This window comes from Mastacembelus armatus, chromosome 20 (genome assembly GCF_900324485.2).
Source record: "Mastacembelus armatus chromosome 20, fMasArm1.2, whole genome shotgun sequence".
Lineage (NCBI taxonomy): Eukaryota > Metazoa > Chordata > Actinopteri > Synbranchiformes > Mastacembelidae > Mastacembelus > Mastacembelus armatus.
In genome coordinates this window covers 5,441,777-5,466,081 of record NC_046652.1, presented here as the reverse complement: position 1 = coordinate 5,466,081, position 24,305 = coordinate 5,441,777, and the positions used below count along the sequence as shown (strand labels likewise).

Below are 24,305 nucleotides of genomic sequence, written 5' to 3'. Positions count from 1 at the left end.
ATCAGTGATGTCTTACCAAAAATACTTTACAAAGTCATCAAAGTATCAAAAATTCTTATAAGACCTATGTGTAATGGTTAGAGGAGTTGTTTGGATTCAAGGATTCAAGTAAAGTAATTTTCTAAAACAGATGCTAAGCAAGAGAGAGAGAAAAAAAATAAGAAGATGAGCACACACAACACTCAGGCATTATATAATTAATAGATCTTCATCTTACAATGCAGACTTTGGAGACATCTTTTTTTTATTTTTTTTGCAGTTTTGCAGAGAACTGTCATCTCCACAGGGTCCCTACTGTTGATCTGGGCCTGCACTCCTGGGCTCTTCATGGACCAAAGCCTTCACCACCACCTCTATATGGGTGGGCTGACTTTTACTCAACCAGCAACTGTTATTTGTTTCAGTCCACTCTTGAGCTTGTTCCTCCAAAACTTCTCCTGTCCAAACTCTGACAAGTGAGGTTGACTCTGGGATGTCCAGGAGGTTTTGTCTCGTCAATGAAGTATGAAGTTTGTGTTCATTTGGTGTTTCTTTAGGTCCTTTTCCAAGTTGCTGCAGATTATCTTGTGCTACAACAATGTCTGTGGAGGGATTGTATTTCCTTTGTTGTCTCTTCAGCAGGAGCTGCAGTATCTCTAGTTCAAGCCTAGATCTGGTAATATAGTGTCGTGGACAAAAAAACATGAGGATTCTCATTTTGTAGTTCATGACATTTCCATATTTGTTTAAGAATGTTTTATAGACTAAATAGATGCTGGACAAATTTCATTACCTGAGCAGATGAGATGTGGGAAGGGCTTCTCTATGGCCTCTGATACCTCTCTTTACTATTGTCTCTTGTGTCATTTGTGTTACAAAGTCCTGCAGGAAATCACAAAGTGTTTGTGTTCATACAGCAGCAGTTTCCCAAAAGACACCTTTGTAAAATACTGTGTTGTGTGAGAAGTAGCCAAGCTCTGGGTACAGATCATACCCTGCATGCATGTGTCTGTGCATGGCTACATGCTTGACATGAGGCTGTCGCACCTGTGTGTCCATGTCGGAGGCCTCCTGTATGGGTGAAGCGACAGGATTCTCTTCCTCCATGTGGCTCTGAACTTCAGAGTTTGCCGGAGTTTGGTGGAGACTGTTAGAGAGGGCGTCAAGTTTGAACAACAGTTCATCTACTAAGCTTTCAAACTCTTCAAGGTGGTAAGTCTGAAACAAAAGAGAAAAATCTGAATTTTAAACTGAATATATTATATAAAGCATCAAGTACATCAAGGTTCAATATAGTTTATGGTAATGGCCTGTCAGAAATGCCTCTACTGCTGTAATGCTGCAAGTGGCATGAAATAGTCATTAATAACATCCAAGTACAACAGTGAACATCTGTCATGGGGTTCTGCTCTTACTCCGCAAACAGACAAATATCATAGTGAAGCTGGAAAAGTTCAGGTGCTGGTGGTTTATTGTGCTGTCTCCAAAGTGCAAGGCAAAAAAATAAAATTAAATAAAACAGTGCAAAACTTTTAACAGTGTGAGAATAAATTCAAAAATACTATGTACAAATAAAAAAGAGACAAAACATTATATACAAAGACATAAAAAAATGCAACTTCTTCACAGCAAAAACAGTTTGAAATATAACCAAACTCTCTCCTGCACACCCAAGCCAAAGACTGGCCCCATATGTCTTAGGATGGAATAAACACTTAGCCTCTCTCACAGGCATCACATGCACCAAAACCCCCACATAAAAACACCCTATTTATTAGGACAGGTAGGACGTGTGTGAGTGTAGTGTCTGTTTACTATAATTACACCATGCTAATTTGACAAAGTACCTCACAGTAAATTAAATAACTAGCTACATTTAGATTATAATTTCAAAATGTAATTATTACAGTGAAGTCCGTACTCTGCCATTTTTAAAGCTAATGCAGCATTTCCTTCACCTTTCTCTCCTCATAGACAACACATGTAGGTCTTTGCTGCCGTGGGACATCAATAATTTTCCGCCTGATGTAGCCAATTAATGCTGCTACTGAGAAGACATTCCTCCTGCTCTGAGACCTTTTGGCACTCTTGACTATTGAGGACACCACGCTCGTCACCTATCCACAAAAAAGACAGCTGTTAGAACATAACACTGATCTACACTCCTCCACTGGAAATAAAAAAAAAAAGATTGCATAAATCAGTCAGTGTCTTTCCCATTCAGTCATAATTTCTACAAAGAGAAAAAACATTAATTTATATACTTACCATTGCTGTCCACACCACAGTGGAGGACAGATAGAGTCCACAGTATAAGATATTATGGCCAGGGAAGAGGAGAGCAGTTACAGCTCCGAGACCCCAGTGGTTGCAGAGCAGCATTTTAAAGGAGCGAGGAATGGAGCTGAAGGCCCAGGAGTTTTGTATGAAGAGCAGGTTTCCCATGCAGGACAGTGCCACTAGTAATATGAAACCTGAAATCTAATATAGTAGAAGGTGCAGAGTTTCAATTACTGTCTGTTTACCTGTCTCAGAGCTGTTTACCTGATTTATTTCTAACCAAATCCATAATTTACCAGACTTTTTTTTGTTTTGAAACAACCTCACACGTCTAACAAAGTTTCTTAAGTGTGTGGGCAGGACACACTTAAAGATAAAAGTGCATTAATGACATAATCCACAGAAATTGTACATTGCTTCTATGATATTACATGGACCCCAACAGGTTTTCATTCAGAAAGTCATGTACAGTGGTTCCCAGCTCTACAAGTTATAGCACTTAATGAGGCTATGAGCAATGACAACATGTTCCAATGTGATCAGTGATGTGAATATCACACCACAGCAGCTAGACTATTATATGAGAAGCCAGATTGGAAATATTTCCCCACAAAAAACATTGTAACTGAAGATCCAATTATACATAACCTGGACACTTGACTTTTGATCTTCTTTTTTGTATAGAAATGTTACAGGAGGCTGTGCTTTGAATAACATCTCTACCAATTGGTAAAGGTAGAGGCCATCTGGATTATACTGATCATCCGCTTCACAACATCCTGATGGAGCAGAGAAGCAGCTGCAGTGGACGACTCTCCTCACTGAGCTGCAGGACTGAACGATACAGGAGATCCTTCATCCCCACTGCCATCAGGCTCTTTGACACCTTAGCTAATGGCAGATGATGACCGACTACTTTTACTACTGACTTACTACGGTAACTACAAGACTACCTGAATTTTCCTTCAGGGATGTATAAAGTTTATCTCATCATAACCCTAGTTTGTTTACCATTGGCCAGAAGAGGCTGGAGAGTGAGCGAGTGAAGAGTGTAGTGGAGGCAGCCAAGGTCCTGCTCACCCTCAACACAGTCAGACACTTGGTAGTGAGAAGGAAGAGCATAACACCATGTATAGTACGAATATACTAGAGAGAAAAAGAACATCTTTGTCACTGTCAATCATCTCTGTCATTGTTAAATGCCACATTGCATTTTAGAAGACTTCTTTATCTCAAATATTGGCTTTCTTGCAGTATTTAATAATAATAATGATAAGTAATTTAAAAACAACAACCCTTGTGCATAGCAATGTATGTATTCCTAAAATGTATTATAAATGTAATGTTAAACGTCAATGCCATAAGTGTCTTTATCTCACTTGTTCCCATGTAGCCAAGAAGCTGACATCAACTTGTCCTCTGTAGCTGTTTCTCTGCAGCACGTCCACAATTCCCATAGTGATAATAGATTTATAGATGAAATAAACATAGTACACAAGGATCCCGGTCATCAAAGCAACCTGCAAAAGATATATATTTATAGAGAGAGAGAAAGGGTGGTGCAGTATTTTTATAGTAGTTAGCCATAGTCAAATACATGTCATGCAGTAAAAACCATGGACACAGCCTTAACCTTCAAATGCTTTTTCTTGTGTGCACAACTGAACAAGTATGATGGCTAAGGAATTAGAGGTTACTTTACCCTCTCAGTCAGGTCATTGTGGTTTTGTTTGCGTTGGTGTGTGGCCAGCTGTGTGTGCCTGTACTTTTGTTCCAGCCACCTCTATGTTTTTTAATTCTTTTGTGATTATGAAATTTGCCAGTGTGCTTGTGCATATGTGGCAGATGTGGCAGTCTCACCTGTAGCCAGTTACTAGGTTTCCTGCAGTAAACCACCAGCCCTTGCTGCCCAGCATTGTACACTTGATGACAGAACTGCATCAGGGACAAGAGGAGGAGGAGGAGCTGTGGAGAAGGTGAGGTTTTTGTCAAAATTTGTGATCAAAAATGTCAATGTGTTATCAAAACAAGTACTGTCCTTAATGGTTTCAAAACCAACTGTCTCATCACTCTAGTGTCACTTTTTTTTCACATTTTTATTTTTGCTTTTACAGAAAAAAGGTGTGTATTGTACCTGGCACATCATAGTAACATAGTCCCTCACAGCAGGAGTGTGATACACTCTAGCTGACTGGACTTTGAAAGAGGACAGCAGGGCACCAGTGGGGCTCTGCTCAGTGAGCATTGTGACACTGGTGAACAGGTTGGGTGCAGGGCTGTACAATGTAAACTGGACCTCCAGGCCTGTTGTCTGTCCACCCAGCCAGCCACTTGAATGCAGGTGCTTCAGTGTGAATGCAGCATCAGACCTGATAATGCCCACAATAATGAGTATTTGTTATTTTATTTCAAATTCATCATACTAAATCATAAAATCTGAAGAATGAAAAATTGTGTAACTGTCTAAATACTGTATTAGATTTCTCACTTCGTGTGTCCTAATCCAACTGTAGCAGAGTAGCAGCCTGGGTGACCACACGTCTTTGCCGTGGGACTCCTCACACTGGATTGTGGGTAAGTGGATGCTCTGCGCCCCAGTAATAAGCGTAGATATTCTGATACAGCAGTCACACTATATGCCTGTGAAATCTATACACAGACAATAAACAGAGTGAAATTTTAAATCAAAAGTACAAACTTACATGCATAGAAGCATTGTAACTGTGTGGTAGCCTCAAAAATAATAACCATAATATTGCATAAATTTGAGAACCTCTCATAGTGCAGTCATTCATTTCGCAGGTTTGACATTTTCAAAAGCCAGTTATTCCAACTTAAGTGAATTAAAAATAAATGTAATTCACACTGAACGTCTGTGCACAATTAGAATCTTTTCCTCTTTGAATTTTTTTATAATCCAAGCTTTTAAAAATATCATTATTACTGTTGTAACTGTATTTATATAAATGTTTGTAAAAACATGAGAAAATAAATAATTAAACTTGAATAAATAGTGGAATACTATGTGCAGAGGCATTTTACTTACCTGGTCCTGAAATGAGTGGGAGATCGAGATCTTCCACAGAACTGGCTCACCAATTAAAATATATGGCTGCAAAATTACATCAAACAATGAATTGGGTTGGCTATTTTTGCTAAAATATGGAATATTTCTTAAAGTTATTTTAATATATACAATAGACTTGCAGACATTACGAAGGTCAATTATCCTATTTTTTGAGAATTATGAACCCTTGACAGGGTGAGGTCACTGTCTTTTTTTTTAAAGCTGCTTTAGTTACGTACGAGTTGATTCTCTTTATGTTTACCTTGGTTTTGTCTGACGCATTCCTGTATAGCAAATCGAGCAGACTGCTCTGTGTCCACTTCCACCAGTCTTCATGCTTTTGTATGGACATAAATGCATTATCATGGTTCCCGCTGAAAGATAAAACATTATAAAACACATATATAAATACCACATTAATGCTTGGAGTGTTTTAATCAAAGGATGAGACAAAAATAGAAAAAGAGAGACAGCATGTGTGTAACAATCCTACCTTATAAACTGTTTTCTGATAGCCTCATTGAGGTCATAATAGTCACTAATTGAACTGTCATAGGTTATACACAGTACCAGGAATAGCATGGAGATACAGAAAGACAAATCCCTGGAAGGCAAAGAGAAAGAGCTTTAATCCAGAATTTTAAAGACATACAGATGTATATATACACAAAAACACACCTGAGGGTCTTATGCATAACAGTTTCTCTTCTTTTCCTCCCACAAGTTTTTCTCAGTTCTGCTAGAGTTGGTGGCCGCACAAAACGTAGGTACCGAGCTCGCTGACGAGCTTTAAGCAGCTGTCAAATAAGACATAATTGACTTTAAGTTTCAGTACAAAAGTACTGGACTGATGAAACTGAAACTGAGTCTGCCTGTCACCTTTTCCAGGTGTGAACATCTTTCCTGGGGGAAAGCAGATGACCTGAACTGCTCTTCTGGCCGATCAGCACTATTGTGGTTCCACAGTTTTAAAGTTTCTATGTCCAACTCTGTGATACTGGAGAAACTATGAAAGTCTGGTCTGTTTTTGTACCACAGTGAGACAGTCACTGCCACTACAAGTATCTGGAAAAGAAAATAATATAAATTAAGCATTAAAACACTTATATTCTGTTGGTAATTGTAATTTAGGCTTTGTGATTGTAGTAATTAATTAAGATGTGTGTAAATGACTGTGGGCAGGCATTAATTTACCACGAATGGCTGGATGAAGAAGATACATGAGATCAGGGAAAAGAAAAAAGACTGTATCCACAGCAGAACCTTGCTGCTGCTGAACCTAACATGAAATCACACACACAGACGCAATTACAATGTGTCTTAGATAATACACCACAATATATCACAAAGGCACCGCATGAAGAATGTGTTACAAACAGTAAGTATTAATAATCAATTACTAATGAATTCATTTTCACAATTATACATTTTGTGGTATTTGGCTTTCACTACCTAGCTCCCAGTACAGCAGAGAGCACCAGGCAGGAGACAGACAACAGCAGACACAGTGCCCAGGCCAAACAGTGACACCACTGGGATATTGGCCTGAATCTTCTTTTGCTGCTTTCATGTAAAAGAGCATGCTCTTTTCTTTGAGGCGGTTGATCAGCATTTTTCTCTTCTGTAATCATCAACAGATTTCGAAAAACTGGTCCCGTGCCAATTCCAACTGTTACAGCATCTTCCTTACTTATGGTCACATCTGGTTTCATCAAGATTATAGGGTCTGTATTTGGGTCTTTATTTTCCAAAATCATGTTAGATACTGACGGCAGGTCTGTGCCCTACAGCAACAACAAAAAATACAGGTCAGACAAGAATGAAATGTGCAGTAAGACAAAGAAAGACACTGAAAAAGTGTAACCTGATATTTCTTCCTCCAGGCTTCCTGCTCCCACTGCTGAAGACGGGTCCAGGGGAGACGGGGCTCAAATATACTGTCATTTACTGAACGGTTATCTGTGAAGGAGGAAGAGACAGTGAGGTGAGGAAAATAAGAGCAAAATGCAAAGACAGTACATAAAACTGGAATGATGTGAATGGAGAAAAATAACCACATGGGCAGATTATAGAATATCGTGGTCATTGTGAAGAAAATAGACAAGAAATATGTTGACATATACATGGGGATCATGTCCATGCTCCTGTCCTAGGAAAAGGGGGAGAAGTGCTGAGCAAAGAATCAAACCTCACCTTCAGAATAATCCATTTCAGTCTCTCTGTCACGTTCATGTTGGGCTTCTGTCCCTAATAACTTGGCCTCATGCAGTCGAAACAGGAAAGATATCACTGTGGCTGCAGGCAACACTGCCACCACACTGATGATCCCTGACATGACAGCAGCAGCTGATATATGAACAATACCCAACTCAAATGGCAGCTGCAAACAAGGGATTAGAAAACACAGCTATAAGGATAACATACTGTTATGTTTTACAACTTTCATGCAACAGATCTTGAACTTAAAAGGTTTTTATTTAACCTACCTGGTCATCGATTAGACGAGACATGATAACTGTGTTGGCACAGGCATACCCCAACAGCAGCAGCAGACACACACTAAGTCTTTGAGTGCGTGTAAAGGAGTTAGGACAGGGGCAACCGTACACAGATATCCAAATATGGAAGTCACCCAAGTAGTCAGAGAGTTTTAGACACAACATCTGTGAGCATACAGGTAGAGATTCAGGGTCACAAGAAAGCAGACACTAAAGGATATTTTTTGCATATGAGTATTCATATGTGTACATAAATATTTTACCTTTGCAAAGCCTATTCCCTGAGTGCAAATATGCAGCACTCTCTCCACTTGGCCGTCACCTTTGTTCACGTCCAACCAGCTCTGACCAACAAAGAGCCAAGCACGTCCTTTCACGTGCCGTCTGTTCACCTGAACTAACTCAGAGACTTCCACTTGTTTGAGGTACCAGTTCGGGGAAGGTCCAGAATTGTCATGCCAGATGTGAACACCCCTCACACAGCCAAGGCTGTCTGCTGCACTAAATCAGAAGTTTTTAAATAAGAAAACAAAAATGTGATTCTTCATTTCTAAAGCTAATGTAAATATGATTGAACATATAGAAAGATGTGCAGCACACAGTATGTTGATTTTATATAGGGAATATTTACCTGAGTATAAAGGTATCTTTAGAGTTCCTTCGAAACAGAGTGCATCCTGGGACTTGTAGTTCTCTTGTCTGCGAGCGCCCATCTTCCCCATACAGCACTATGTAAACCTGAGAATCATTCAGACAGTTTACCAGACACACATTAGTATCAAATCTAACTTTTTTTTTTTAATTTCACAGCAATATTTCATATTGCTGTTTCAAAAGCAAATTGCTTTAGAAGATCATAGTTTGAACAAGTTCTTGTTTATTTTAAAATCATTTTAGGGTTCAAGGATCTTTGGTGCTTTCTTTCTTTGAGTATGTTCTTAAAGATCTAAATGTCTCATAATAACAACCTTACCTTTGCACTCATATAGGCTGCAGAGCAGAGACCAGTGTGGATGGTAGCAGCATAGAGATACGGGTGAAATGGAGAGTTGTCAGAGAGATAGTGGACTTTTTGATTCTGCTCAGAAATGACGTCAGCCCTCCTACACACCACCAAACCCAGGACGTACAGGCACACGCACAGCACCAGCACAGACAACACTGTCAGATCACTGGACACACTGGGGTGATAGAGTGGCACAGGAGATGCACAGGGTTAAAAGAAAATTGGTTAGCTCTTTTTGAATAATCCTCAGGAAGATGGAGTCACCTTATGAACGAGTCCAGGTCAGTAGTGTCATGGTTGTCCCGGATCTGGTGCCGCACCACAGTCAGTGGCTTTAACTGGTGACAACTGAGACAACAACAAATTCCAACAAGCAAGAAGTATTTCATTTGTCATTCATTATGTCACTTCCTTTCCTGCATTCAGTGTGGGTGTCTATCTCTGTGAATGTTTTACATTCTCAAGTCCACTCATGTACTTTAATCCAGACGTTACCTGCAGTTGACTGTAGCTGTTGTGTCTGTTTGCTGTGCCCTACAGCCGTGATGTGTCCAAGCCCCCTGGTGGTCGTCCCAGGACAAGCACTGGATGCTGTCCACTGTGAGGCTGTAGCTGATTTCTTCACCCAGGTTCTTCTGTCTTGATAATTTTGCAGCATTCATCAGAGCCAGGTGACCAACCCCTGTGGCTATAAATGTTATCATTTTGTTGAGAGCCAGATACTTCTCATACTTACTATTTTTTAAATTAAAAAAACCCTCTCTGACACTGTAACAGGGGCTACTCACCATCACCTGCTGATTAGACATTTACTGCAAAAACAATTTGGGATGTGAAATAAAGCATCAGCCCCTTTGACGACCACTTTAGCAGATGGACCACAGACATCAACAACAACTGCATAAATTACTTCACTTCAGTCACTTCAGTATATCACTCGGGTAACCTAAGGATTTACTATACTACTTTGCTGAGAAAAGATGAGGTTGCATTTTAAGACACAGGAAATAGGATCATTTGAACGATACTTCACAGAACGACCAGTAACTCAGCAGATGGAGAAAAAAGGTGGAGGGAGGAGGGATAGAAAGGAAAATGAATAGGTGGAAGGAAGTTCTTACCACTGACATCAGATGGTGACAGAGTGATGCTTGTTGTGTTGCTTTCCCAGCGGTGAATCCTGTGCAGATGGTGCATGCTGGGAGTTGGCCTGTCAAACATCCTGCCAGAAAATACATTTCTGGTTTGGTTTTGTGTCACATGTTCTCACATGCTCATAGTCTCAGGTGATAAATGATGTAAACAAAAAACAACCCAAGTCTACCTGAAGAGCAGCATGATGGGAAACATCTTACTGGACGGTGGCATGAACACCACACTCAACTGGATGGACTGCTGCAAGTGCTCCTGGGAAATGTTGAAGCTGTGGTAGTTGACCTGGTTGCTGAGGAGTACATACTCATGCAGAGAGCTGTTCTGCAGACGTAAACACACGTCGATGGAGTTATTTAAAAAGCTTGGTGTTAGAGCTCAACTGTCACTTCATGACGGATGAAAGATCCTGTCACAAATCTACCCGTTTCTCAGATAACTGCCATTTTCTGATGTTAGTGGTCACCCCAACTTTCATCTGACAACATGTCCTAGAGATGTAGCACAGGAATGGCAGAAAAAGGCTGGATTGTCTCATAGCCCTGTAGTAGTTTGGCAGTATGACAACTTCCATATCAATGGGTCCCCATTTTGTTTGTCTTGTGCATTCACAATACACAGTCCTGTCAATGGTGTCCCACTACTCCACTGATTTACAAGAGGCAGTAAAGTGTAATGTGGCAACAAAGGCAGGGAAGAAGACTGCTGGTAACAAGATATAAACAAGTCAAGCTACTGATAAAAATCAGCTTTGGAAATGTTTTAAGGGGAAGGATTAGGATTAAACACATTTTTTAGACCTCGGGTTTACACACAATCCTCTTGTTTACTTACTGTAAGTTTACAAGAAAAATCCACTGGGTGCCTTTAATTTGCAAACAACAGAAAGAAGAAAGATCAACATACGTTTCTTTGTGGCGCTTTCAGCTCGATACTGATTGGCTGAATAAGGGATCGAACAGGGATCTTTCTTCTTGTGAGGCATTTGTACAGACTCAGGTCAACCACTGGTCCACTCAGCTGGAAATCAGCAGAGAAAGTAAGAGCAAAGCCTTGTCTTTAAAACACTGCATGTCCATATGCTGTGATGTTCTCACCTTTTTAGGAAAGAGGGCCCAGATGTAGGGGCTGTGGGTGATCTCAGTCAGTACACTGAACACACATGGTTGATGCTGCCTGATCTCACCACTGCTATGAAAAAACACTTGCTGGATCATGGAAACAGGGACGTAGAAGGTGGTTGAGCCACTGCTGATGATTGTAGAGTTTTGGTTTTGGTATGTGGCATATAGGATAATGAGACCAGCGCTGACTTTGTATTCCTGAGCCTCATTAAGCAAGAAGTACTTCTGAAAATGACAATTGATAAAAGTAGAGAAATAAATTAAGGTACAGAAAGTACAGTGGTGTGAAGAGACATGTTCACATGCACATGAGCTTGTTTAGTTTCTCTCACCAGCATCAGGTCTGAAGCAATCTGCAGAAGATCACCTGTAAGGTGCTTTTTTGAAATCAGTCCTCCCATTTTGGTGTGAACACCAGTGGATGAGTCTGGTATATAACCATCAGATAAATTAATGGTATTTCTTGAGTATTCATCAGTATGTGAGGCAGTTTCCAGGGCCTGTGTAATGAAAACATTGTGGCATGTTTCCCCTGTGAAGTCATGACTTGTGATAACAGCCTGCAGGATGTGTGACAGCAGGGTGATCAGAGTGTTGAGTGTCTTTTTGTCAAGATGGTACCCAACTGGACTACTGGACTCCAAAAACTGGTTTGAGATGGCCTGAATGTGACCTGTTACTCGTCTGGCACTCACTAAAGATACCTGAAACACATAGGGGAAGTATGAAAAACAACCTCCATCTTTTACAAAGCATGTTTCAGCATTTCTCTATGAAAACGCCATGAACACAGCCATCCACCTACCTGACTTGCAGGTTGTAGAAGGTCTGTGAGAATGTAGAGGTTGTCTACCAATGATTGCTAAAAAACAAAGACATGTTTTGAAAATTTAGCACAAGAATGTGATTGTGGCAATCTTGAAAATCAGTGTAGGTGCATACCTGGTCGCTGTTCTCGAGTTCACACACTGTGCAAATGAGCACATTGCGTATGTGTCTCTGTGCATGTGTGTTGGCCTCAGTGTCCAGGCTCAGTCTCTTTAATATACTGGAGAGGACACTGATGTAGTTACGTATCTCCATGAAACTCCCGAGCCGCACCAGAGCTGACAGATTTCTCAGACCTGACTCTGAACTGGAGAGAAAGACACAACACACAGGAACCTTAATGCTCTAATACTGTTTAGAAATCAGGATGTTGTACAACATCTTAACCAAACTGAATTTGTTAATATGTTTAAATATAGTTTGACCTAGTGTTTATTAAAAATAATTGAACAGACACTTATAGAAATAATGTGTTATTTAAATAATCAAGATAATTCTAGTGTAGTGGGTATTTCTTTTATCAAAATCTATAAAAAGTGTAAACTCTAAGTTGGTTGCTTCTCAGTGCTCTATAGTAACCTACAGCTTTATGCATACATTACATTACATAGAAATAGTATGTCACCATGTATCGTAGTGTTAAAACCCTAAAACATGATCATGAATAAAATCTACACGTGATGTGAGGAAACTGGTGATTCTTACAGCTCCAGATCAGGATCACTATGGGAAGAATAAGAGTCTCTGAAGAAGCTTGGCTGGACTCGGACAGTGACAGGACATGGCTTAGTGGCTGTCCCATATCTGCTGCTTTTAATTTCAGTATAAATTGTTACTATGAAACCAACAAGAAGAAATAATTTAATACAAAGAAAATCTCAGCAGTAAAATGCACATCAATGTCTTTGTTAACAGTCATAAATCTGTTTCTGTGTTTAACCTTCTTTGTGTAGGTTTACCTTCATAGTCATCACTGTGGTCACCTGAAGGAAGCCTGAAGTAGTACTGGAAGTCTCTCCCCTGGTACAGAATCCTCGGGGGTCTGCCTCCTACACTGAAGCTGTACTTATAAACCAAGTCCTTCAGGACACACACATCCACTTGTCAGGGTAACAACACAAAGTTTAAAAAATAAAAGCATGAAAGAAAAAGGTACATGAATACATCAAGTGTGTTATGATGTTACTGTCTATGCTATAAATATATATTGTTTTTTGTTTTGTTTTGTTTTTGTTCTGGAAGATATAGTGATGTATAAGATAATTCTTTTCTATATCTTCTCTATTATGTTTTTTACAATTAAAAAGAAGGAAGAAATTTTGCCAGATTTAAAATACATTGGAATGATTTTAGAGTGATCTGACACTTGAAATTCATGTTTAAAGTACAATACATTTTGATAAAACCAGCCTCAGGTCTTTACACAGACCATACAGTAATTAATTAAAAGTATTTGATAGAATTTCAATTAGATATCATCCCTATCACATAATTTTTTTTTTTTTTACTTTTGATAACTTGGATAATTAGATTCTGGCGGAGTCATCCCCTGACTGTTATCAATGTCAAATAAACTGCTAAAAAAATGTATATAAGTACTGAGTATGAAGATTATAAGTGATAAATGCAGAGGAGGTATTTGCTCATTTCAGTCATTGTGGACACATTTGAGTCAAGAGATACCTGTTTCCCTGAGGTGCAGAAGATGCTGAAATGTGTGTGTAACTCCATCCCACTGAATGGCTGCACCTGGCACGTCACACCCTTTGGAGCAGGCTTGGTTTTTACGAATAGCTGAGTCCGGCCCAGAAAACTGTTTTGAGATTCTGAGTAAAACTGGTACCAATCAGATTATCATCCAGATCTCCATCCTTCAGTTTTCATTAGAAAATGGGCTAACATATGACTGACTGTGTCTATTACTGTTTCTATTTTACATCACTTTGATAGGATATTTAGAACAATTAGAAAATATTATATTTTTCTTACTGGCAATGACCTCTAACATGTATCTGCTCCCAGGTCTCAGGCTAAAGGGTCTGAAGCTCAGCAGAGGAGAGGAAATTCCTTTAAAGAAGGAAATATAAAGACAACTCAGGACTAAGATGTACGACAAAGAGAAGAGATGTGTGTACGTGAGTATCCTCAGTAATGCACCTGTGTAAGTGTAGGATTCAAACAGGCCCCTGTCTACTGGCTCTCGAGGTAAATCAAGTAAAGTTGGCTCTTGGATCACCACAGAGGGCCTGGTATCCACCAGATTGCTCCCCTCATTCTCATGTACCGCTGGATCAAACACTGAGTCACCTCCAAGACTGGCAAGCTCATCATCCACACCTGGGAATATGCTGGAGTAAATACACAACCTTTCACACCAGGGATAACTATAGTGGCAGAAATGTATCATACCTGTGGGTCTTCCTGCAGAAATCCCTGGGTCTCCTTCTCCTGCACAGAAACATCATAATCTAATCTTTATTTATATAGCACATCTCACACATCTATTGAAGAGGCCTGACTGACTGTGATGAGCTTGTTTGGCTGATTTTTCATTTCAGCCTAGCACTTTGTTTCTCCTGCTAAAATGACCAACAGTGTTACCTATGGATGCAGTTGTAAAGACTAAGGAAGAGGATTAAGGCCACTGAAAAAATAATAATCATGGCTTTTCCTGCAAATACACTTGGAAACGCCATTCACGTGAACTGGATTAAACACTTGTATGTTATACATGCTGGTTGGGCACTAGTACTAGTAAATGGCTTGGGGAAACAGAACGCAGAGGCCATCAGCAATAATTCAAGAGGAACATAGCACACTCAAGCACTAATAATCAGGTATATTTGATGTGCAGGATAAGTTACAATACAGCTTGTGTGGTGCTGTTTTGTCATTTCCCCTGCAAACAGAAATAGAAGTCTGACTCATAGTTCAACCTACCTTCAACCTGAGCAAAAGTATAATGAGCCAGAATAACTGGGTGATTATACCTCTGGTGTCCAGAACTTACTTTTATTGTTCAAAGACTATATTTAATCTTCTACTCGACTGTCAGATTGTGATTAATATCAGTTGAGCAACAGGATTCAACATTATTTTTCTCACCTAGTCGACCCACTATGTCACCACTCTCCAGGACAGGAAAAGAAAACTCCCCATCAGCAGAAGAGTCAGAATCAGTTGGCCAAAAGTGGTCTGTATGTAGGATGAAACTGCTGTCAAGGTCAAGTGGTGGGTATTCAGTGAAGGTGTGATAATCTGCAGGGTCAAATGCTCCCAAATAAGGATGCAAGGGTTCCTCTCCTGGATATACAGAGGGTGAGCTGCTCAGTAATTCACAAACACTTTACTGTAACTTTGACCTTACATGTTATTACTTATTATTGTATTTTAGGCTCTACATAAATTTACTCCCTTCAAAATATTTGATACCAACAGGTATAAATAATTGTTATGTTAGCAGCACTATATCCAGTCTAACCTGATCCTGCTGTGGCTGGAGTTGAAGCCAAACCTGTGTGGGGAGAAAAAAGAGGAGTCGAGTTTAGTAACGCAGCTGCAGCTTTCTACTTAAATTATGAAATGAGGTTGTAGTTTTCATCTCACAGACTCCAGTACGACTCACCAGCTCTGTTTGATATGTTTCTGCTCCTGTTCAACGATGTACCGCTCTCACTCACGTACAGATTTTGCCTTTTGGCTCTAGTTTTAGAGGTGATCTCAGGGAAGGAGGAAGCTCCCGGGGTCTGAGGGGAAGTGTCAGAGCCCTTGATGACTGTGAACGGGGCACTGAGATCCACTGTATGACAAAATGGGACTGGAACAGAACATAGTGAAATTTAATTAAGGATATTGCAAATGAACTTAATGTGTGTAATTACAATCACTATAATACAACTAAAATATGATGATGGATAATCATGTCTTGTTTATTTTACCTTCTTTGACAGTCCTGGAGGAGGCATTGACCAGGTACAGATGCCAGGTATACTGGATTTGTTCTGGAGAAACATCACAGTCTTCACACAAGGCACTGACAGAGAACGACTGATCCCAGTTCACCTGCTCTCCCTGGCACTGATGACAATAGACTGACACCTTCCTGGGTTGGAAATATTTATTTACATGTTAAAGTTTAAGTCATGGAGCTGTAATCTTTCATGATGTTTTCAGCCAGTTCAATGTTTCAAAGCAATCTGATACTCAACTGTTTTTGATAGCTGCTACTCCAAAATAATCCCATTAATAAATTTAAAAAATATATTTTCTACTATGCAATCATTTGTGCAAATAGTTCTAGCCTTTTGAATTTTGGCAAGCTATAGCTCCCTTTATAAGAGAAAGCCACTGCGGTTAGTCTCAGTCTGAATACACATCCATAAACACAGTTAAGATAAATTGTTTATAGCTCCTACCCAAGAACATTTGGTACAACGGTGAGAAAGGCCTCTGATGAAGCTGAATGCTCTCCGCTGTAAATGGTAAGTGTGAAGTGGAACTGGTCAAAGCTGTGCTTTAAGAAACTAGCAGGAAACGTGAGCACAGGAGTGGAGGTGGGAATGTTCTGGTTGAAGCAGGAGCTGATAACTGAGCTCACTGGTTTACATGTCCAGCTGTAACTAAAAAGAAACAATTAGAAATGTTGACAGCAAAATAGAGTTGAATCAAATCTTTTCAGAAGTGAACAAAAACAATTTAAAACAACTACAAAAATAGAGAACAACCAGAAAGGCTATTTAAGTTAAAGTATCATGATTTGATTGTTGCTCTAATGTAGATGGGGTGAGAGGTCTTTAGCTTTCAGGGTCTAGTGGCCCCTTGTCTCATAATTTACTTGCAAAAATTTACTTTTATTTATACTATTTCATTTTGGGGTGTCTAAGTAGTTCACTTGTCATTCACATCATGAATAGGTTATTTAAGGTTTAACAGTGTCTTGTTTATTGTTGCAAAATCAAGCTCTTTAAATTTGAACTTTAACACATTTTAGTCACTTTGTAAATGTGCCTTCAATTTTACAATCTCTTTCCAAATACAGGCCATCAGCTTAAAGTGTGTAAACCTGCCCCTGGTTGAATGTCCATTACAGCTTTTATTGCAGCTCACACTTTCTACCTGAGTGGGTTCAAGGGAAAGTCAGGATTGTAAGATCTCTGCCCGTCCAGGGTTACTAGAGTGGTGTTCCTGTTGTTAATGAAGACGTTGGTGCCACCCTGGATAAAAGCCACAGGAGGGCTCGGTATCACCTTAACTTTCACGCTGTAGTTACTATACACCACACTGCCGATGACCTGCACCTAAAAAACAATGAAGACGGTATAAAAGTGATGTATCGTTCTTGTATCGTTGCTTGATGTTTTTCAACTTCTCACCTTGGCTGTGGCAGTGTATGTGTCATAGTGCAGGAGGTGGCTCTTCAGTATGAGACTCTGTCTGTGTGTGTCTGTCAGAGGCAAAGGGAAGGCCCGGCCTGCAGAATCAAAGAGGGCCCAGGTGTAGTTAAGGCCTCCTGAGATGTCGCAGTCAATTTCATTCTCATAGGTAACTCCCAGGTGAATATCCTCATATCTCCACACCTAGACGAGAGGAGGGGAGATTTTTCTTTTTAGTCATACTCTTCTTGTTAAGGGCTGCGGTAACAGTCCTGATGCTGGTGATGTACCTGCAGTTGTTGAGGCCCCATGTTTTTGACTGGTGGAGGCTGACAAGGCTGGTCCACAACAAAAATGTGACTTCTCAGAGAGGCAGAACTGACCAGGTTAGAGACAGTCACCTCAACTTTGAACTCTCCTGTTCTGCAGGCAGAAACATATACACTAAATGTATACAGGCTCAAACAGACATTTCTCCTTCACATTTAACAGAAACTACTGAACAATCTCAACAAACTATCAAAACTAGCTCTACACTTTTATTGCATGTATGTATAATTTATTTAAAAAAATAACTAAAACATGGTCTAAATTTGAACTTACCTGTATAACCATTAAAATCAGGTATACTCACCTGTGGAAGACATGCTGCTTTGTGCTCTGTCCAAGACTGGATGATCCATCTCCAAATCTCCAGAGGAACGTGAGGTTGGTTCCCACATTGACCCTGCAGCTCACTGTCACTGTGTGGTTCTGCAGGACCGAGGCCTGGTGGACGAGCCTGTTGAGCTTCACCGCTCTTTGGATTACCAGTGGGAACACCTCAGAGATGACAGGTATCTGACCACCAGTCATCACTACAACCACATCAAACCTACGTCAAAGACGGGCAAATTTTAATTGTGAGGTATACTGGTTAATGTATATGTATATCCTTAAACTAATTACTAGAAGAGTGAATATGTAAGAAAAAGAAAACTGTGAATTTTGCCACATGAACAGTAATTTAATCCCTTAATTTTTATAATTAGAAATACCCAAATTATACCAGCATCTACACTGTATCTCAAATATTCTGTCTTTCTCTTGTACCTGCCAGGTTTGTTGTATTTTTTGGTTACGTTCCTTGAGGATGTTCTGGCTGACGTGGAGTCGCCAAAATACCAGATGAATCCTACAGGGTCTGGCACATCAGCCTCAAGCAGGAACGTTACGTCTGTGTTGGTGGGATAAGTTTGACGTGCTGCATGAATCCTCACTGATTGGGAACAAAGCAGATGTCACCTGGTCTGTATGTTGTCTACATAGCACAAAATGTAAATACGCACTCATAAAGAGAAAAAAAGGCATTTCTCTTTTTAAATGTCTCCTAAAAACAGTGAAGGGCATTTTATTCCATCACAGATTAGATCATGAATTATGAGCCCAACACTACATTATATTTAGAAGATTACATCTTGTTTGAGCTGAGTCTGAATACAATAAAGCATTTTGCAGTAATATTTACTATGATAAAAATAAACTTCCTTACCATTGTCAGCCCGGTTACGAACATGAGTCTGGCTGGTGGGCGGTCGCCAGTTTGAGTTAACTTTAGCTTGTGGTGATGGCTTCCTGTTCCCCTCAACAAACACTGTCACGCTTTTGTTCTGAGAAGACACTTGATTATCTGCTTGAAGCTCAACCACCACGGTTCCAGTGTGGTTGAAAAGCAAAACCACTTTTGCTTCTTCTCCTGTAGCATAGCTGCTGTTTCTGTACATTAATGTTGCATTCACCAGCACAGAGACAGTCACGTTCGACCCTGCTGTGATGCTAAATAACAAAGACTCTTTATTATTTGTTGTTATCACACTGGGGGTGTTTAATGCCAGTTCTCCAACTGGATCTTGAACCAGAATTGTTCTTTGAAATGAGGCTGAGCTGACTGGGTTAAAGGCTTTAACTAAGACATTATAACACCCTGCTTTTGGAAGAGACAAACTTATTTTCCATTCCTCACTTGTCCTATTCATCACAACAGCATTATCCAAACCAAAAGTCCAGATTACTCTTGAACCCATGCGTCTAGCATGGCTAACAACCTCCAAGCTGAATTCAGCATGGGTTGGAACTACCGACATCCAACTCCCAGAAGGCCCCAGGGCATAGATAGGCTCATACACCACCAAGGATTGAGGCAGGACAGTCGAAAGCAGCACTGATGAAAGATCAGTAGTTGAGGAAACAGACAATTCGAGGAGATACTTTCCTGTTGTTGTGGGGAGGTTGCAGTGAAGGTGGAGGTGCACATTGCAGCCAGACTGATGGGAGGTGTGGAAGAGAGAGATATTATTGTGGTGTCCATTGAGATCAATCATTTTGCCATGATTTCTGTAGTTATGGCAGTGATCACTGCTATTTTCATAGTGAGTCATTTTTCTTACATGAATTTCAGCCCTAATTGTGTTTTCACTGTGTAAGTTATCCTTCTTGTCAATGATCCCATCACTGCATTTCTTAATGTCGTTATCTTTACTGCTGAGGTTGCTGTTCTCATAGTTGTGGTTATAGTTGGGATTTAGTGTGAGGTTGAGGAAAAGTTGGTGCTTAAAGGTAGTGAACAGTTCCACATTAACAGAAATAGGTTCTCCAGCTGCCATTGGATTTCCTGGTACCCTCAGTGTAAGGTCAGAAACAGCTCGATGCACAACTACCTGTGAGAGCGCACAGACACATTGTTTTGAACTTAACAAACCTGCATAAAGCACATTTAAATGTGAGATGTAATAATAAGTCACAATAAACATTTCTATTACTGATAAATCTCATGAAAATACCAACCATGAAATGATTAAATTCTTGTTTAGCCAAACCCTGAAATGGCTTATTCCTGTGCAGCCTCCACTGTTCTCTATTAAATCACTATTAAAAACACCTTCAGACACACAGTGTGTGTAACAGTGAACAGGGGCACTGTAATTTGCAACACACCAAATATTTATTTGTCTACAGCTGAAAGTAAAGGACCCAAGAAACTCTATTTACTCTCTGCAGTGCACAACTATTCTAGGAAATGATTTTACATTTTCAAAACTACAATTTTATTTTCAATATTTTCAATTATTAAAAGCAGATACTCACAATATTGATTGTCTCTTGTGTCCATCCATCAGTATTTGAGGCGTTTACTGACACTGTGTGAACTCCCTCTTTTTCAAACGTCCAGTTCTGGGTGTATTCAGAATAGATTTGTCCAGTTATTAGGAAAAGATTATAATGATTGATGCAATAAAAGATTGCTGCTGTTTGAGTAAATATTGACTACTATCCCCAATTTCTTATTGTTAAATATATACTTTTATAGTTTTTATGTAAAAAAAAAAAAAAAACATGTGAGACTAAACCAAATTATCAAATCAACCAATAAACATTATTCGATCTAGAAGTCCAAAGTCTTAATAGTGATTAATAGAGTTATTTAAGGGTTCTGATTCTGCTACTGGCATTTGCACCAAAAGCCCTTTATATGGGACGGATTTGTTGGAGTGCTGTACTGTAATAAGATATTTGTCTTATATTTCAAACCAGAAATATTTTTATCAAATTATTCTTGTCAATAAATTTGACACTTGTATCATTTATCATACATCTTAAATGCAAATATTTTGTTAGTTTTTAAACAGCCCTGGTTATGTTAAAAATGAAATGTGCACCAAAAAGACAAAAAGCTTGGGCTGTAATCTTTTTGATTTTGTTTGTATTGAAGCAATTACAAACAGGCCAGAATGTGGATTCATTGTGGATTCATTTTACATAATTAATTAACTGTTAGTAGGCTTTCTAGATACAAATGAACTCACTGAAACCCCTCATATATCTAAATTGTTGATTTGTGATTAATAGAAACTAAAATATCATATGTGCAAAACCTTCAATTAGATGTCAGGGAGAAAGTGCAGTAGTCTATATGTAGTATGTCCTACATACCAAAGAGCTGTTCAAACAGCCGTGGTTGGGCAAGCAGACTGTCTTTACACATGTCCTCTCTTCCTTGGTGTCCTTGTTTTCCTCTTTCCTTTCCTGGGTAAAGCACCAGCAGAACCTTGTTGCCAGACCTTCTCTCAGGTAAGCCTGCAGGGTGACAGGGTTGCCAAGAAATGCTGCTTGCATGGTCATATCACGTGAATCTGTGTGTTGGAAGGGTATGCAGGAGGGGACGCCCAGGGGCCCAGGTAGTAGAAAAATCACCAGGCCATCTAGAGAAGGCTGCGAGACAGAGAGGTGGAGGGTGGAGGATAATCTGGAGATGGTGTTGGAGACACTGATGTCTAAACAGAAAAGGACAAGATGAGAAAGAAAAAAAAGAGAGAAGCAGTTTTACTATTTAAAAAAAAAACATACTTTTGTTTCTATTTGTTGATTTTCAGCATTACAAATGTTTTCTTCTTGACTTACTGATTTTGTATTTTCCTGGAGTTTCTAAAATCCACTCAGACTTCGCAACAAAGGAACCATTGTCCAACACCTTGACGTGATGTGAACTTCGGCTCTTAAGGGTCATGTCCAGAAACTCCACAATGATATAAGAGAAGTTCTGTCCTGCCAGACTCAAAATACCTACAAATCACAGGAAACACTCATTTGAAACAGGAAAAACTCTGATATATATTCCTCAAATATTGCAAACATTGATCAGATTTCCTGAGATTCTGTTTCTTGGTTTTAAAATCGATTTTGCATCAATGACATTCTGAATTAATTATTATTCTGAACAAGATGGATAAAATATTTTTCAGTGATACTGATTATTTTAGAATGAGATTACCATCAATGAATTTAACTAATTTTCTAAATTATAATTGTCATTTACAATATTTTGCAATAATTTCTGAAATGTAAAAATAAATGTGCAGTTGTCATGGAACAATAAATGAAAATGTGTTTTCCAGACTAGACTTTATCTGTATTAATTTTAATTATAATAATGAATAATAATTAATATTATGATATAATTAATATGATTATAAATAATCATATTACTGTTCATTTCAGAATACAGTAACTTAAAGTAAGGAATGTGCCACAGAGAAAAAATACATTTAGACTGTTAAAAATAATAAGTAAAGGAGAAAAGATTTTTATCAAAACAAACCCTTTTGCCAACTCATAAAGTGTTATTAACACTGAAATCAACTTCTGTGCAAACTACAGCCATTTTTGAAGAACTATCTGACCTGTGGGATGGTTGGGTCGTCCAGCCAGGTTTCCAGAAACCTCCACAACAAAAGTCTTCCCAGCCTGCACTGTATATGGAGAGGTGGACAGACGGATGCTACGCAGAAATGGCCCTTCAGTCCTGTAGAGTCCCACAGTCCCCCGTCCACCTCCAACAGGCAAGTACAGGTCACTAAAAAAGGAAAGAAAAATTAAAAACACAGTGAAAAGAGTCTCCAGCACAAATCAAATGCGAAATGCTTCAGGGCCTGGAGATACGCAATGGGTGGGAATTATGAACTGGTCCTTAAAATTTGAAACATTTCACTCAGAGTAAATCTGGTGGCACTAGGGGGGTTTAATACACAGATTGGAACCTCATCAGACTGAAAGAAGCCACAGTTAGACACTAAAAGAAAAATGGCAGCAGTCTGTCTCACCTTTCTCTTTCACTTCCTCCCCTGACATCCTTTGACTGTCTGCTGGAAGATTTATTGAAGCACTCACTGAAGATCAAACCAGGTAGCTGCAGGTTCCCACAGTAACAACTGTCTGAGGTCAAGGCTGCAACTTGGTACCTTGAGTGACAAAGGTCAATGTAGTTGAGTTCAAAATACTTTCACTTGCATCCTGCTCATCTAAGCACAACCACATAATACTGTTTGTGTCAGCATGTATTGTGTTTTAAAAGAGATGTTATTGTAACCCTAACCCTAAATAAAGAGATGCATTTACATTGTAATGTTTCAGTTGTACTACAACCAGCCAATCTGACATAGTCAAGATGCCTTTATTGATTGATTGATTGATTGATTGATCTGCTTTTAGAAAAGGAATTTTAAAACAGGTTTTAAGCCTCTTGAATTTGTTTTGCAAGTTTTTTCATAGCCAGAAAAACAAATGAAAGACCTACAGTCCTCCATATCATACACTGTATGTGCTGTTTGTCTGTAAACTTCCTGATATATTTCAGAATGAGAACATGTCACAGCTGCACAACAGCAGCATAAGTATTTAAATGTTTTTTAAGATATATTATTTCTATCATTTCTGAATTTTAATAAAAATGTTTTGTTGGTGTTTACCAGATAAACAGTGCAGCAGAATGATTTAATAAATAGAAGGCTTCTAGCATAAGTTATTTTGCAGCCTGGTGTCTGGTTAGGTTTAAACAGGGGATGAATTAGGAGATAAAAACAGATTATTAGTGTCACTATGGTCCCAATAGGATTTTTTTGAGACGTAGGAAGTGGATCTTCGTAATGTTCAGAAACAGTCTGTCCTTGTCAAACACTAATGAGCTCTTTTACCGTTCATCCCAACTTACCCCTCATCCAGGCAGCGTGCAGAGCAGGTTGGAGGGTCAAGGTCATGGGCACCCATGGGTGTATAAAGTCTGAGGGAAAATGAGTCGCTGGCGTTGACGCAACCCATGAACCACGGAGGATCCTCATGACCTGATGGATGAACCTCCACACACCAGATATTTCCGAATGGATAAAATGGCAAGAGCGCATAAACAAAGGTACTAAACATGTCGGACATCGATAACGTTTCTGGACAAAGGCCGCAGCTACAGCGAAGCTCAGCAGAGCAGCTGGATCTGATCTGACCAGGGTTTGAGTGTGAGGCTGAGAAGAGGGTGGGACTCGGGAATAAAGCAGGTGCACTGACAACAAAAGCTCTGTGCATACAAGAGGTGTGGGAGAAGACAAGAGAGGGGCCACTGTTTGGAAATGAAGGAAACAAACAGATCAAACAGAAAAACTATGCGCCTGTTAGTTTGATGCTTTGCAAAAACTA

At 39.4% G+C, this 24,305-nt stretch overlaps 1 protein-coding gene across 1 annotated transcript; it reads right to left on the bottom strand.

Annotated features, from left to right (window-relative positions):
• Positions 1-265: 265 nt before the first annotated feature.
• On the bottom strand, positions 266-24,025 carry pkd1l1 (polycystin 1 like 1, transient receptor potential channel interacting). Its single transcript, XM_026292852.1, is given in 55 exon segments — positions 266-652; positions 773-861; positions 1,027-1,197; positions 1,938-2,096; positions 2,248-2,460; positions 3,271-3,405; positions 3,639-3,779; positions 4,120-4,224; positions 4,394-4,628; positions 4,748-4,908; positions 5,306-5,371; positions 5,589-5,700; positions 5,820-5,930; positions 6,005-6,123; positions 6,206-6,391; positions 6,521-6,605; positions 6,779-7,110; positions 7,191-7,285; positions 7,520-7,706; positions 7,813-7,989; positions 8,088-8,325; positions 8,456-8,562; positions 8,798-9,005; positions 9,095-9,178; positions 9,326-9,518; positions 9,952-10,052; positions 10,155-10,306; positions 10,889-11,002; positions 11,080-11,331; positions 11,439-11,810; positions 11,912-11,968; positions 12,049-12,241; positions 12,640-12,769; positions 12,894-13,014; positions 13,618-13,760; positions 13,924-14,001; positions 14,092-14,271; positions 14,344-14,382; positions 15,040-15,237; positions 15,416-15,448; positions 15,560-15,751; positions 15,873-16,036; positions 16,350-16,553; positions 17,050-17,231; positions 17,307-17,510; positions 17,597-17,729; positions 17,941-18,180; positions 18,399-18,606; positions 20,173-20,199; positions 20,426-20,516; positions 21,276-21,616; positions 21,744-21,905; positions 22,523-22,695; positions 22,943-23,080; positions 23,830-24,025. Coding segments are annotated over 55 exon segments (8,799 nt in total). The 5' UTR covers positions 23,937-24,025; the 3' UTR covers positions 266-291.
• Between the last annotated feature and the right edge of the window lie 280 nt (positions 24,026-24,305).